General features: G+C 58.2%; 2 protein-coding genes across 2 annotated transcripts; one reads left to right on the top strand and one right to left on the bottom strand.

The window, feature by feature from the left end:
- Window positions 1–207: 207 nt before the first annotated feature.
- LOC112840986 (olfactory receptor 14J1-like) lies at window positions 208–1,119 on the bottom strand (the record flags this gene model as incomplete). Its single annotated transcript, XM_025894748.2, has 1 exon — window positions 208–1,119. A coding segment is annotated over exon 1 (912 nt), but the record flags the coding sequence as incomplete, so codon positions are not given.
- Window positions 1,120–5,698: 4,579 nt separating this feature from the next.
- Window positions 5,699–10,787, top strand: LOC108644236 (maestro heat-like repeat-containing protein family member 6). The gene is made up of 13 exons (XM_029957858.1): window positions 5,699–6,465; window positions 6,715–6,779; window positions 6,894–7,241; window positions 7,585–7,735; window positions 7,985–8,049; window positions 8,162–8,311; window positions 8,496–8,644; window positions 8,914–9,061; window positions 9,306–9,499; window positions 9,588–9,725; window positions 10,004–10,118; window positions 10,290–10,427; window positions 10,638–10,787. Exons 1-13 carry the CDS (start codon window positions 6,345–6,347, stop codon window positions 10,785–10,787), a joined length of 1,932 nt encoding a protein of 643 aa, XP_029813718.1. The 5' UTR covers window positions 5,699–6,344.
- Window positions 10,788–11,494: the final 707 nt, after the last annotated feature.

Genomic DNA, 11,494 nt, shown 5'->3' with positions numbered 1-11,494 from the left:
TGAAAAAAAAGAGGTAGAGAGTGAATTTGATGGGATGAAGAATAAAATTTCAGTGTTAGTGACAGGAATAGAGGGAAAAGACAGGGAAGCCCTCCACCCCAAACACTATCAAAAGCTTTAGAAGGCAGGCTGGGCCCAAAATGTGTTACACAATGAATGTTCCGCAGAAGAGGCAGTTTATTGCTTCTTAAAAAAACATCCAGTCATCATTTTCCTTATGGCATCCTTGAGCTCCTGGTTCCTGAGGCTGTAGATGAAGGGGTTCAGTGCTGGAGGCACCACCGAGTACAGAACTGACACCACCAGATCCGGAGATGGGGAGGAGATGGAGGGGGGCTTGAGGTTGGAAAATGCTGTAGCGCTGACAAACAAGGAGACCACAGCCAGGTGAGGGAGGCACATGGAAAAGGCTTTGTGCTGTCCCTGCTGAGAGGGGATCCTCAGCACAGCCCTGAAGATCTGCACATAGGAGAAAACAATGAAAACAAAACAGCCAAGTCCTAAAGAGATAGTAAAAAACACAAGTCCAATTTCCCTGAGGTAGCCTGAGTGTGAGCAGGAGAGCTTGAGGACGTGTGGGATTTCACAGAAAAACTGGCCCAGGGCATTGCCCTGGCACCACAGGGGCAGGGAAAATGTATTGGCTGTGTGCAGCAGAGCAGTGAGAAAGCCAGTGGCCCAGGCAGCTGCTGCCATGTGGGCACAAGCTCTGCTGCCCAGGAGGGTCCCGTAGTGCAGGGGTTTGCAGATGGCAACGTAGCGGTCGTAGCACATGATGGTGAGGAGGGAAAACTCTGCTGAAATGAAAAAGGCAAGGAAAAAGAGCTGTGCAGCACATCCCATGTAGGAGATGGTTGTGGTGTCCCAGAGGGAATTGTGCATGGCTTTGGGGACAGTGGTGCAGATGCAGCCCAGGTCTGTGAGGGAGAGGTTGAGCAGGAAGAAGCCCATGGGGGTGTGCAGGTGGTGGTCACAGGCTACGGCGCTGAGGATGAGGCCGTTGGCCAGGAGGGCAGCCAGGGAGATGGCCAGGAAGAGCCAGAAGTGCAGGAGCTGCAGCTCCCGCCTGTCTGAGAATGCCAGGAGGAGGAACTGGGTGAGGGAGCTGCTGTTGGGCATTTGCTGCTTCTTAGGACAGGGTCTGTTCAAAAAAGGAAAGGACAGCGAATGGTTAAGACAGACTCCTCTAAGCAAAGCCACTTTATTTCTCATAGAAATCCCCTGAACTGAAAGGCTTTTCCTTTCCCTCTTTTGTGCTGGCTGAGGGTGCTGTGAGGAACAGGAGCTCTGCCCATGTGCTGCCAAGGGCTCAGTTTTCCCCTTCTCCAGTGGGGACATGGAGCTGCTCTGCCACAGCATCAAACACTCCCAAGGGATGTCAGGCATCATCCACCTTTAAGGGAAAAGTTCAGTCTCCACTCTCAAGACATGGAAGGGCTTAGCATGTCCCTTAAATAATGTTGTCTGTGTTTATTATTTTTGATGGTTGCATCTGGTACCTGTTCTTGTCAGGAGTACAAATCCTCATTCTTATGATGGAAATGTAACAAGACTTTAAACAGGAGAGGACAAACAGCTCAGCTCTCTGTAGCTCAGTGCAGAGCCAGGAGAGCTGCACTGTCCCTCCATCTGTTCCCATTTGCCCTGTGCTTTCCCTCGTCCTGCCTGAACATAGCTTCACATGCAAATTAATTTTTAATAAACACAAATACCTACAGTCTGATGAGTGCAGGGCAGCACTGTTTAAAAGGGCAGCTTTGTTAAATGTTCTCTGTTCCAGCCCAGCAATGCAGCATTGCCCAGGGGAATCTCTGGCTGTGCAGGCTCTGATGGCAACGTCAGAGCAACCCTGAGGAGGCTGGAAAAGTGACCCAGAGATACATGTAAGGCACAGGTGTGGTGATTTCTGATGCTGCCTGGTCTTATCTCCTCTAAGAGAAATAGATTTGGAGATTCAGTACCTCTTCCTGAACTGTGAGATTAATTTTTAGGACCAATTTCCCACCCAGAAAACACATGTTGGAAGATGGAAAGAACAGGATCCTTCACTTTCAGGTATCCCATGACTGGCTGTGCTTTCTTTAAACTCCTTTGAGAAATGTTCTGTAATGACCTGGAGCTGTGAGAGCCCTCACAACCTGCAGCCTACTCTAAACAGGTGAAGAGTCCTTCCCTGCCCTCTCGGGGGTTGCCCCTTGCCCACAGCCCTTCTCCCCCAGCCCTGGCAGCAGCTCCCCGGGCTGGCTGAGAGCTGCCCCTGGCAGGCAGCAGAGTCCCTGCCCAGCACAGCACCCTGGGCTGCAGGACCCTGCTCTGCCCCACAGCCCTGGGCACCTCTGCCTGCACCCCTGGCTTCACAGCTCTTCCAAACTGCCCCAAAACAGCCCCTGCTCACCCATCCCATCAGCTGGGGCTGGGCCAGCTTTAGGAGATGCCTCCAGGAGCTGCCCCTGCACTGCCCTGCAGCCACAGACTCACCGTGTGCACCCTGCCAAGATTCCTCCTGCAGGGAGCTCTCAGCCATCCTGCCAGTGCTGAGCCCCTTGAAGCTGTGTCTGTGCCCTGCTGGTGTCCCTGAGCTGGCCTGGCAGTGCCCTCAGCCCTGCTGGGCTGTGCAGAGGAGCTGCTCACCAGCAGAGCTGTCTCTTTGAAGCTCTTCTGGGTTGCCAGGAGCTCCCTGTGTGCCAGGAGCCCGGCCCAGCTCAGCAGCACAGCAACAGCCTCAGGCATTTCATGACCCTCAGGGGGTTTGGCATTGTTTACATGAGACTCAGTCCCTGAGAGGAAGTTCAAACAACTTTTCAAGAAGTCAAAGTGAGATTGAAACACTGAAGTTTCTTGTAGTGCTAATGAGTCCCATTGAGGGACACAACTGAGAACATGTCCCCAGGTTCCAGTTAGAGCAGAAAACTGCAGACAGTGATGACAAGGATGGACAAGCAAGGGAAAGGTGGCTCTGATGCTGAGGAAACCTGGATGTGTTTCCTTAAGCCAACGGGCCAAGCCCTGAACCCAGCCCCTATGAAGGCAGATCCTGTTCCTGCCTCATTCCTCAGGGCTCTTCCTGGGGCACTGGGATGTGGGATGTGCAAGGCCAAGGGCAGGACCATGGGGTGGCACCTGCCAGGCTGCTGAGCAGGGACAAGGAGGCCATGAGGCCCCAGGGCTGCAAGGGGCACTCCCCTCCTCCTGGCATCAGGGGCACAGACAGCAGCCATGGCCAAAGGCCTGCAGAAGGTGGCTGTGTCAGGGCCTTTCAGCTTCTCCCCATCCCTGTCTCCTCTCCAGCCCAGGCTGTCCTACGGTGTCCATGCCCTGCCCCTTTCCCTGCAGGCTGTCGTCATCCCCCCGGCTGCCCCACCTGGCTGGCACCTTCCTGCACTGACATCTCTGCGTCCTCCCTGGCTCTTCCTGCACACACAAAGCCTTGGGCTCATCCAGACTCCTTCTGGGTGAAGTGTTGCAGCACAACATTGCCCTCAGAGTGAAACTCCGTTCTCTTTGTTTCCATTCTGGATCTGTCCAGCTGAACTTGGCATTGTTTCTTTATTTCTCATGCTGTTTCCTGCTATGACATAAGGATCCTTCATCTCTGAAACCCCCCTTCAACCCTCTCTGGCTACCCCTGCACTGTCCTCAGTCTCCACACCATGGAGCCCAGAGCTCCTTAGTCCCTACAGAGTGGTCATGGGCTTGAGGCCTTCAAATCTTTTCTTGGGAGATCCCTGGGTACTCTCTAAGGTGTTTGCAGATGAACACATGGTGATCACAGTCTAAGGAAATCACAGGGATACGTTTTACAAAGGCCTGTATTGGTAGAATATGGGGCAATTGCCTTAAACTGAAAGATTGGAGTCTCATATTGATAATAGGGGTCACAAGTCCTGCCAGCAAATCTGCTCCAGTGTGGGCTCCTCCCTGGGCTGCAGGGGGGTCTCTGCTCCACCCTGGACTCCCCCACAGGTCACAGGCCCTTCAGCTCGAGTTCACGTGGAGTTCCAGCCACCAAGGAGCCCCAAACTCTGACACACAGCCAGGAGCCCCAGACAGCACCAGCAGCTGCAAATTTCAGCAGCACATCCCAGACACATCTGTCAGTATCTCCAACACTCCCAGCCCCACCCTGGACACCAACAAAGGCTGTTGTGGTTTCACCCCATGCAGCCCCCAAGCCCCTCCTGGCCACTCCTCACTCCCCCACCAGCAGGACAGTGGAGAGAACTGGGAGAGGAAAAGCTGGAAAACTCGTGGGTTGAGATAAAGACACTTTAATAAGGACAAGCAAAAGCTGCACGCAGGAGCAAAACAAAACAGGGGATTCATTCCCTGCTTGCCACGGTTGGGCAGGTTTTCAGCACCTCCAGGAGAGCAGGGCCCTATCCCATGGAATGGTGGCATGGGAAAACAATCTCCATCACTCCAAACCTGTCCTGGCTATGTCCCCTCCCAACCTCCCCCACACCCCAAGCCCCTCCCCAGTGTGTCTGTGCGAGGGGCAGGAAAGGCCTTGGCTCTGGGTAAGCTCAGCACTAACAAAACCACCTCTGTGTTCTCAAGCCTGTGCTCAGCACAGAGTATTGTACAGTGTAACTTTATTGCACAAGTTAACTGAAAGGTCCATTGTGTTTTTTAGCAAGTCAGCGAGATGTCCCCCATGATCAGAGCTGAGTTCCTCCTTGGCTTGGCCCCATACTGCAAGATGGACACAAATACCCCTGAAACACAGTGGGAGAGGTCGTCCATAGGGGTGAGAAAGATGATGCTGAGAGGAAGATTCTGTGGGCAGGGGTCACTGGCCCCTTGCCCTACAGCAGGGCATGCACAGACTGTTGCTATCAGGTGATGAACAGGCAGGGTTTGGCTGCCACTCAGGCATCACCTTATACTGGGTACTGGCCCTACGTGGTGTAATGTAGAGCTGATAAAATGGGGTGTCAGGACTGCTGGGGTGAGCGATCCTCATCCTGCCATGGAGACTGTGTTGTTCCATGGGGACGCCCGCTAAGCACGGGCACCGACCAGCTGCTGCAGATCCTGGCAGCCCTGGCCTGTCTGTGTGGGTAAGCACAGTTTATTGACAGGAAGCAACTGAGAAAGCAAATGTTTTATATCCTTTTTTAATATCCTTGTAATTCCCTTTTTACTAGTTAATACTGTAGTAAAAGCCACTCATAGTATTGTTTTAATATCCTTTAAATGTTCCTTTAATTCCCTTATTACTAGTTAATACTGTAATAAAAGCCGTTCATAGTATTGTATGAATGCCAACTGATAAAGCAGTTATTTTGTATTCTTTTTTAGCTTTTGATTCTCTTTGCTAGTTTTTTATTCTCACTGTAATAAAAGATTTTTTGTACTGTTTGAATGTCTGTTGTACTTGTCTTTATTCCGGGCATGTATTCAAATGAACTTACACACAGGGGCACAGCTCTTTGGGGCAGGAGACGAGCAGCAGCCTTGCCAGGACTCGGGGCGGTGGCAGGTCTCCTTGGGCCAGGACTTGCCAGAGCTGCTGATTTGGGTGCAGCCCTGGCCAAAGGGCTGCCAGCAGCATTGGTGCCCTTGCCCACACCTTCCTTCTCGGTGTCAGCCCCCCTGTTTAGGATGGCCACCAGCCAGCACTTCTCCCAAGGAGGCCGTGCCAGCTTGTGTGGAAGGCCCCGTGCCCTTCCCGCTGCGACTGAGTCGGTGGCCGAGGGGGCTCCTTGTGCTGCCGTGAGCAGGCACAGGAGGGGAGTGTTTGCTCATTTCTTGAGCTGTTCCTACAGTTCAGGTCCAGCCAGATTAGATACTTCAGAGAGCGGATTCCCTCCAAGGTGGGGCAGGTTGGCGGGGCTGGGGGAGGCCCCAGGCCACGTGGCACTGTGTCCCAGGGCCCTTTGTGACACGCTGGGCATGGCCGGTGGGATGGAAGGGGGCAGGGTGTCCAAGGGCCCTTTATGACCCGTGGTGACAGAGGTGCTGCTGGTGACACGGCCACAGTGTCAACAGTGCTCCTCGGAGCAGGCGACGGGACAGGACGGGACAGAGCGGTGCTGTGCGGAGCCCCCGCGCAGCCAACTCGTGCCTTGCTGACCCGGAGCGTTTTGGAGGATTTTCTCATTTCCAGGTGACCTCGAGGCATTTCCACAGGATTTGGAGACCCGGAGTTTCTCCGAGGTGTCTCTAATCCCTGTGGCAGGTGCCCTTGGGACCCTTTTGCAGGACTTGGAGACCCGGAGCTTCTCCGAGGTGTCTCCAATCCCTGCGGCAGGTGGCCTCAAGGCCATTCTGCAACTTAGGGCCCGGAGTTTCTCCGAGGTTCTCTTTCTCTCTTGCAGGTGCCCTGGACACCAGACTGTGGCATGGCAGGGAGACGCTTCAGCCTGCTCAGGCTGTTCCGGAGGAAGAAGGAGGAGGAAAGCCCTGGAGCTGCTCCAGCACAGCAGCCTGAAGAGGTGCAGCAGGTGCAGCCCCCGCAGGAGGGTGAGTGCTGGAGCTGGGCCACAGGGCTGGTGGCTGCAGCCCCCTTGGCCTCATCCTGTCCCATCCCGTCTGGACATGCCCAGGGAAAGGGAGGGGGGCAGAGGGGCCGGGGCTGATCTCCTGGCAGCCATGCTCCATCCACTGGGCACCCTGGGGCTGGCCCTGCCTGCTCCTGGAGCCCAGGCCTGGGCTGTGTTCTCCGGCCTCTCCCGCACACCCTCAGCTCTGAGCGCGCTCGCTCTTTGCCAGATGCAGGCCAGGAGCGGACAGAAGAGCAGCTCCGTGCCCGTGGCCGCTTCCGCAGGGCAGCACAGGTACCTGCAGCCATCCCCGCCTGGGCTGGGCCTGCTCTCACTGCTCAGCCCAGCACCGCTGTCGCGGCCCTCCAGGGGACATCCCTCTCTTCCCTGCCCTTCTTTCTCCTGCAGACATTTATGAAATTCATGGGCAGTCGGCGTAGAAAGTCCAGGGTCACACCAGCTGATGTCCAGGCCCAGCCTGACACCATCCCGACCCAGCTGACAAAGCCTGATGTCAGCACCGCGTCGACTGCTGTCCCAGCACAGTGTGACACCACAACCAGTGATCACACAACCCACTGGGACACCACGTCCACCGATGATGTGTCACACTGTGACTCTGTGCTGCCTGGTCTCACGGAGGAGGCCGACGCCACAACGACGGAGGGCGTGGCGAGCACTGAGGCCGCGCCTGTTCAGCGCCTGGTCGATACCCCCAGCCTGGACTTTCTTGAGGAGAGAGCTGTCTCTGCTGAAGTAAGCAGCCTGTGGCCCCCCAAGCTGGGTGCGCTGGGCCCCCTCAGCCTTTGAGGCTGGCACAGTGTGCTGGGAAGGGAAGCATTTCTCAGGGGAAGCTGGGCAAGTATCTAACTCTGGCAGCTCTCCACCTCTCCCCTGTGCATCCTCCAGGCCAGACTGTGGGACCTGGGGACCTGGGGCTGCTCAAGGCATCTCCAGTCCCTGGGGCAGGTGCCCTCGAGGCCAGACAGTGGGACTGGATGAGGCGAGGCATTTCCCAGGCTTCTCTCTTGCAGCTGCCTTCAAGGCACGACTGCAGGACTTGAGGAGCCAAAGCTTTTCCATGGCATCTCTGCTGCAGGTGTCCATAACGCCAGACAGAGACATGCAGCAGAGACCCCCCACGGTGCCCAAGCTGGCCTGGGTGAAGGAGGAGGAGAAGGAGGAAAGCCCTGGGGCTGCTCCAACACAGCAGCCTGAAGAGGTGCAGCAGGTGCAGCCCCCGCAGGAGGGTGAGTGCTGGAGCTGGGCCACAGGGCTGGTGGCTGCAGCCCCCTTGGCCTCATCCTGTCCCATCCCATCTGGACATGCCCAGGGAAAGGGAGGGGGGCAGAGGGGCTGGGGCTGATCTCCTGGCAGCCGTGCTCCATCCACTGGGCATCCCGAGGCTGGCCCTGCCTGCTCCTGGAGCCCAGGCCTGGGCTGTGTTCTCCGGCCTCTCCCACACACCCTCAGCTCTGAGCGCGCTCGCTCTTTGCCAGATGCAGGCCAGGAGCGGACAGAAGAGCAGCTCCGTGCCCGTGGCCGCTTCCGCAGGGCAGCACAGGTACCTGCAGCCATCCCCGCCTGGGCTGGGCCTGCTCTCACTGCTCAGCCCAGCACCGCTGTCGCGGCCCTCCAGGGGACATCCCTCTCTCTTCCTTGCCTTTCTCCTGTAGCTGGTTTGCAGATTCATCAGGTGCATTTGGCACGAAGAGGCCACTTTCATGGCCACTGGGGACACGGCAAACTTGGACCTCTTCAATGCCCAGACCAGCGCTGCCCTGCTGGATTTGCTTGTGCAGAACGGTGTCTACAAAGCAAAGCAAGTAAGCAGCCTGTGGCCAGGGCTCCAGTCCCCCAGGGATGCTGTGGCCCCTCACGTCGGCTGCTCTGGGTCCCCTCAGCCTTTGAGACCAGCAGAGTGTGGTGGCAAGGGGAGCACTTCTTGGGGGAAGCTGGGCAAGTTACTGGCTCTGGCAGCTCTCCAACTGTCCCCCGTGTCCCCTCCAGGTGCCGGCCATAGTCAGGTGCATCCATCAGTGGCTCACGTCCAATGTGTCTGCTGAGCACAGGCTGGACAAGACTCTTGTCCTGCTGACCGAGGCACACCCCACGGATGTTGCAGTGACCCTGCTGCGCTCTGCCCCAGCCTGTGACAGGTATGGGGCCCACCTGCCTTGAGGGCTCACCTGCCTTTAGACCCCATCCCCCTGGACAGCCTGTCCCAAATGGTGTGCCAGAGACATGGAGACTTCCCAGACACTCCAGCTCCTCTCTTTGCCAGCTTTGGCATGTCAGCCTCCAATCCTGAGGCCAGCCTGCCTCCCTGCCCCACAAGGCACCGTGGCTCTGTCACCTGGGCCCCGCAGCTGCCCAGGCCACAGCGCTGTGTCCCAGACCCCCCTGAGCCAGAGTTGTGACTCCACAGAGCTGCTCGCACCATGTGGAAGACGCTCATCTCCTTCAGACGGACTAAGGAGCCGGTGCTGCAGATCCTCTTCCATGTGCTGGAATACTGGCCAGCGCACAGGAGACGCACCTCTGATGGGGATGAGAGGGATGTCTTTGCCCTGGCTGTGAGTTTCTTGAGCTGACCTCTGCTCGCCCCAGGTTGCCTCTGGGATGCCTTTCCATCCTCCCTCACCACTGCTTCTCCCTGCCCCAGGCACTGGGCTGCAAGCCTGGCTTAGGGGCAGGTTCAGGGACACCAGGCTGGGGGATCCCCCTGTGTCTCCTCTGGCCTGTCCCTGCCACGCTTGGGCCCTGCCACATGGACATCTGGGCCCTGAGAGCTGTCTCTGGGTGCTTTGTCTTTGGCAGGCAACTGTGGCACTCTGGGAGATCCTCCAGCTGTCCCACTCCTGGTGCCCAAGTGCAGTGAAGGACAATTTCCCCCGCCTCCTTCTGACTCTGCTCTTCCAAGTTTTCATCAGCACAGAGGAGATGTCAGAGGAGGTCGAGACCTTCTGGAGGCGATGCCGGGAGCAGCGCAGCCTTCCCCCCAACCCCAACAGGTGCTCCATCCCAGTCCCCTCTCCCTGCCACGCCCTCGGGGCTGGGGCCAGGGCTCTGTGCCTGACCTGGGCTGTGCTCTGCACACAGGTTTGCAGTGCAGACCGTTAAAGCCCTGCTGCGCCAGCTGCTGGATGAGGACGTGTTGATGGCGATCGGTCGCAAGTGTGGCTGGGACATGCTCCTCAAGGCTGACACCCACCACTATGCAGTGGGTCTGCTGGCCAGGTGAGAGCCCTTTCTCCCCACTGCCCCTGTCATTTCTGCCCTGTGCACAGGCCACCCCACACAGTGCCCGTGTGCTGGGCCAGAGGGCCTTGGCAGCCAGGGATGGCTGAGCAGAGTGGAAAAGGCGGAGAGGGGCGGCTGCACAGGAGGAGCCACCTCCCAAAGTGCCCACGTCCTCTCCTGGGCTGGTGGCCAAAGACCAGGCCTGTGTGAGTCAGTCCCAGGAGAGCTTTGCCCACCTGGCTCAGGGTCTCTGGCACCTTTATTCCCCCTTGCAGGGAGCTGTGCCGTTTCTCCCGCTCCTTCTGCCGCAGCATCGCCGTCAGCCTGCTCCCGCGGCTCAGCAGGGGAGAGCCCCTGTGGGAACTGCCTGCCCTGGCGTTCCTGGTGGAGGTGAGCCTGATGGCGAGCGCTGCCTGGCCCAGCTGCCTCCCCCTCTCTGCCCTCTCACAGCCGCAGCCGCCCGGGACGGTGCCTGCACCCTGTGCTGCTGCCTGGGCCCAGCCCCGGGCGGGTCTGGGCTCCTGCCGGCCGGGCACCCCGTCACTGCTCCCTGCCTTTCAGGTCCTGCACTGCCTGAACCCCAGACAATGTGGGCCCAGCGTCCTGCAGATCATTTCCAGGCACCTGCGCAGGCAGTGCCCGGAGAGGCGTCGCCTGGCGCTCCGAGGCCTGCTGGTGCTCAGCAAGGCTCCCTCAATGGTGAGCAGGGGGCAGGGGCTGAAGCCGGGCCGGCAGCGTGCGGCTGTGCAAGGCAGTAGCTTGGCCTTGGCTGGCCTTTGGCAGCTGTGGCAGCTGCTCCCAGCTCTCCTCCTCCCCGTTCAGCTGCCCGACTCCTTTGGGACGCACCTTTGGCCTCTGGGCCCCGCGGCAGCAGCGTGGGGCTGCACCACAGCATTGTGTTCCACACAGGCTAAGAGCATCCGGAGCCTGAATGAAAGCCTCCTGGAGCTACTGCAGGATGCAGACACAGACACGGTTCAGATGACTCTCTCTGTGTTCATCAATGTGCTGGGCTTGAAATCGTCAAAATATCCAGCCCAATGCCCTGAAGTTGCTTGAGGCGCTGCGGCCACTCTTTGACAATGTAAGGCTCTGTGCCCCTCATCGTGGGCACTGAGTGCTGCCAGGAAACTTTGGGCCCAGTGTCTTTTCAGGCCTGTGCCCCGGTGGGCCTGGAGAAGCCAGTGCTGAGGTCTTTTCCTCTTCCTTTGCACCAGGAGCACAGCCAGCTGCAGCAGCTCTCCATGCTCCTCTTCCGGGAGCTGATGGAGGCGACAGAGAGGAGCAAGAGCCTAAAGCCACACGTGTACCTGAGTCTGGTGCCATTCTACTTCAACTGGCACAATGAGAACCAGCGTGTGGCAGAGGTGAGGACTCGTGGGCTCTGGTGTCCCCATGGCAGGAGGCTGCTGTGCCTCCTGCCCTGGCCCATGGTCGCCTGCAGCCTCCTCCTGGCCTTGGCACAGGGATGTGGGTGCTGTGCCCTGGGCTGCGGTGCCATGGCCCGCTCTCTGTTGCTGTGCAGGCCTCTCGGAGAGCACTGTTTGGTGCAGCCAAGTTCCTGAAGTGGAGGGATCTTGAGAACTTGGTGACCATGGAGCAGCCATGGAGGTTTCCCTGGAGTGCCTGGTAAGGATGGCCCCAAAGCCCCAGCCCCTGGCTCCCGGCTCCCCAGGAGCACCCAGCCCTCTGCTCCCCCCAAACCCGGCCCCAGCAGTTGCTGGCCAGGCCTCAGGGCTCTGTGGGCAGGGGAGCCCCGTGCTGGG

This window comes from Manacus vitellinus, unplaced genomic scaffold, assembly GCF_001715985.3.
Source record: "Manacus vitellinus isolate BGI_N305 unplaced genomic scaffold, ASM171598v3 ctg7180002430030_pilon, whole genome shotgun sequence".
In the NCBI taxonomy this organism is placed as follows: domain Eukaryota; kingdom Metazoa; phylum Chordata; class Aves; order Passeriformes; family Pipridae; genus Manacus; species Manacus vitellinus.
This window is presented reverse-complemented; position numbering and strand designations above follow the sequence as displayed.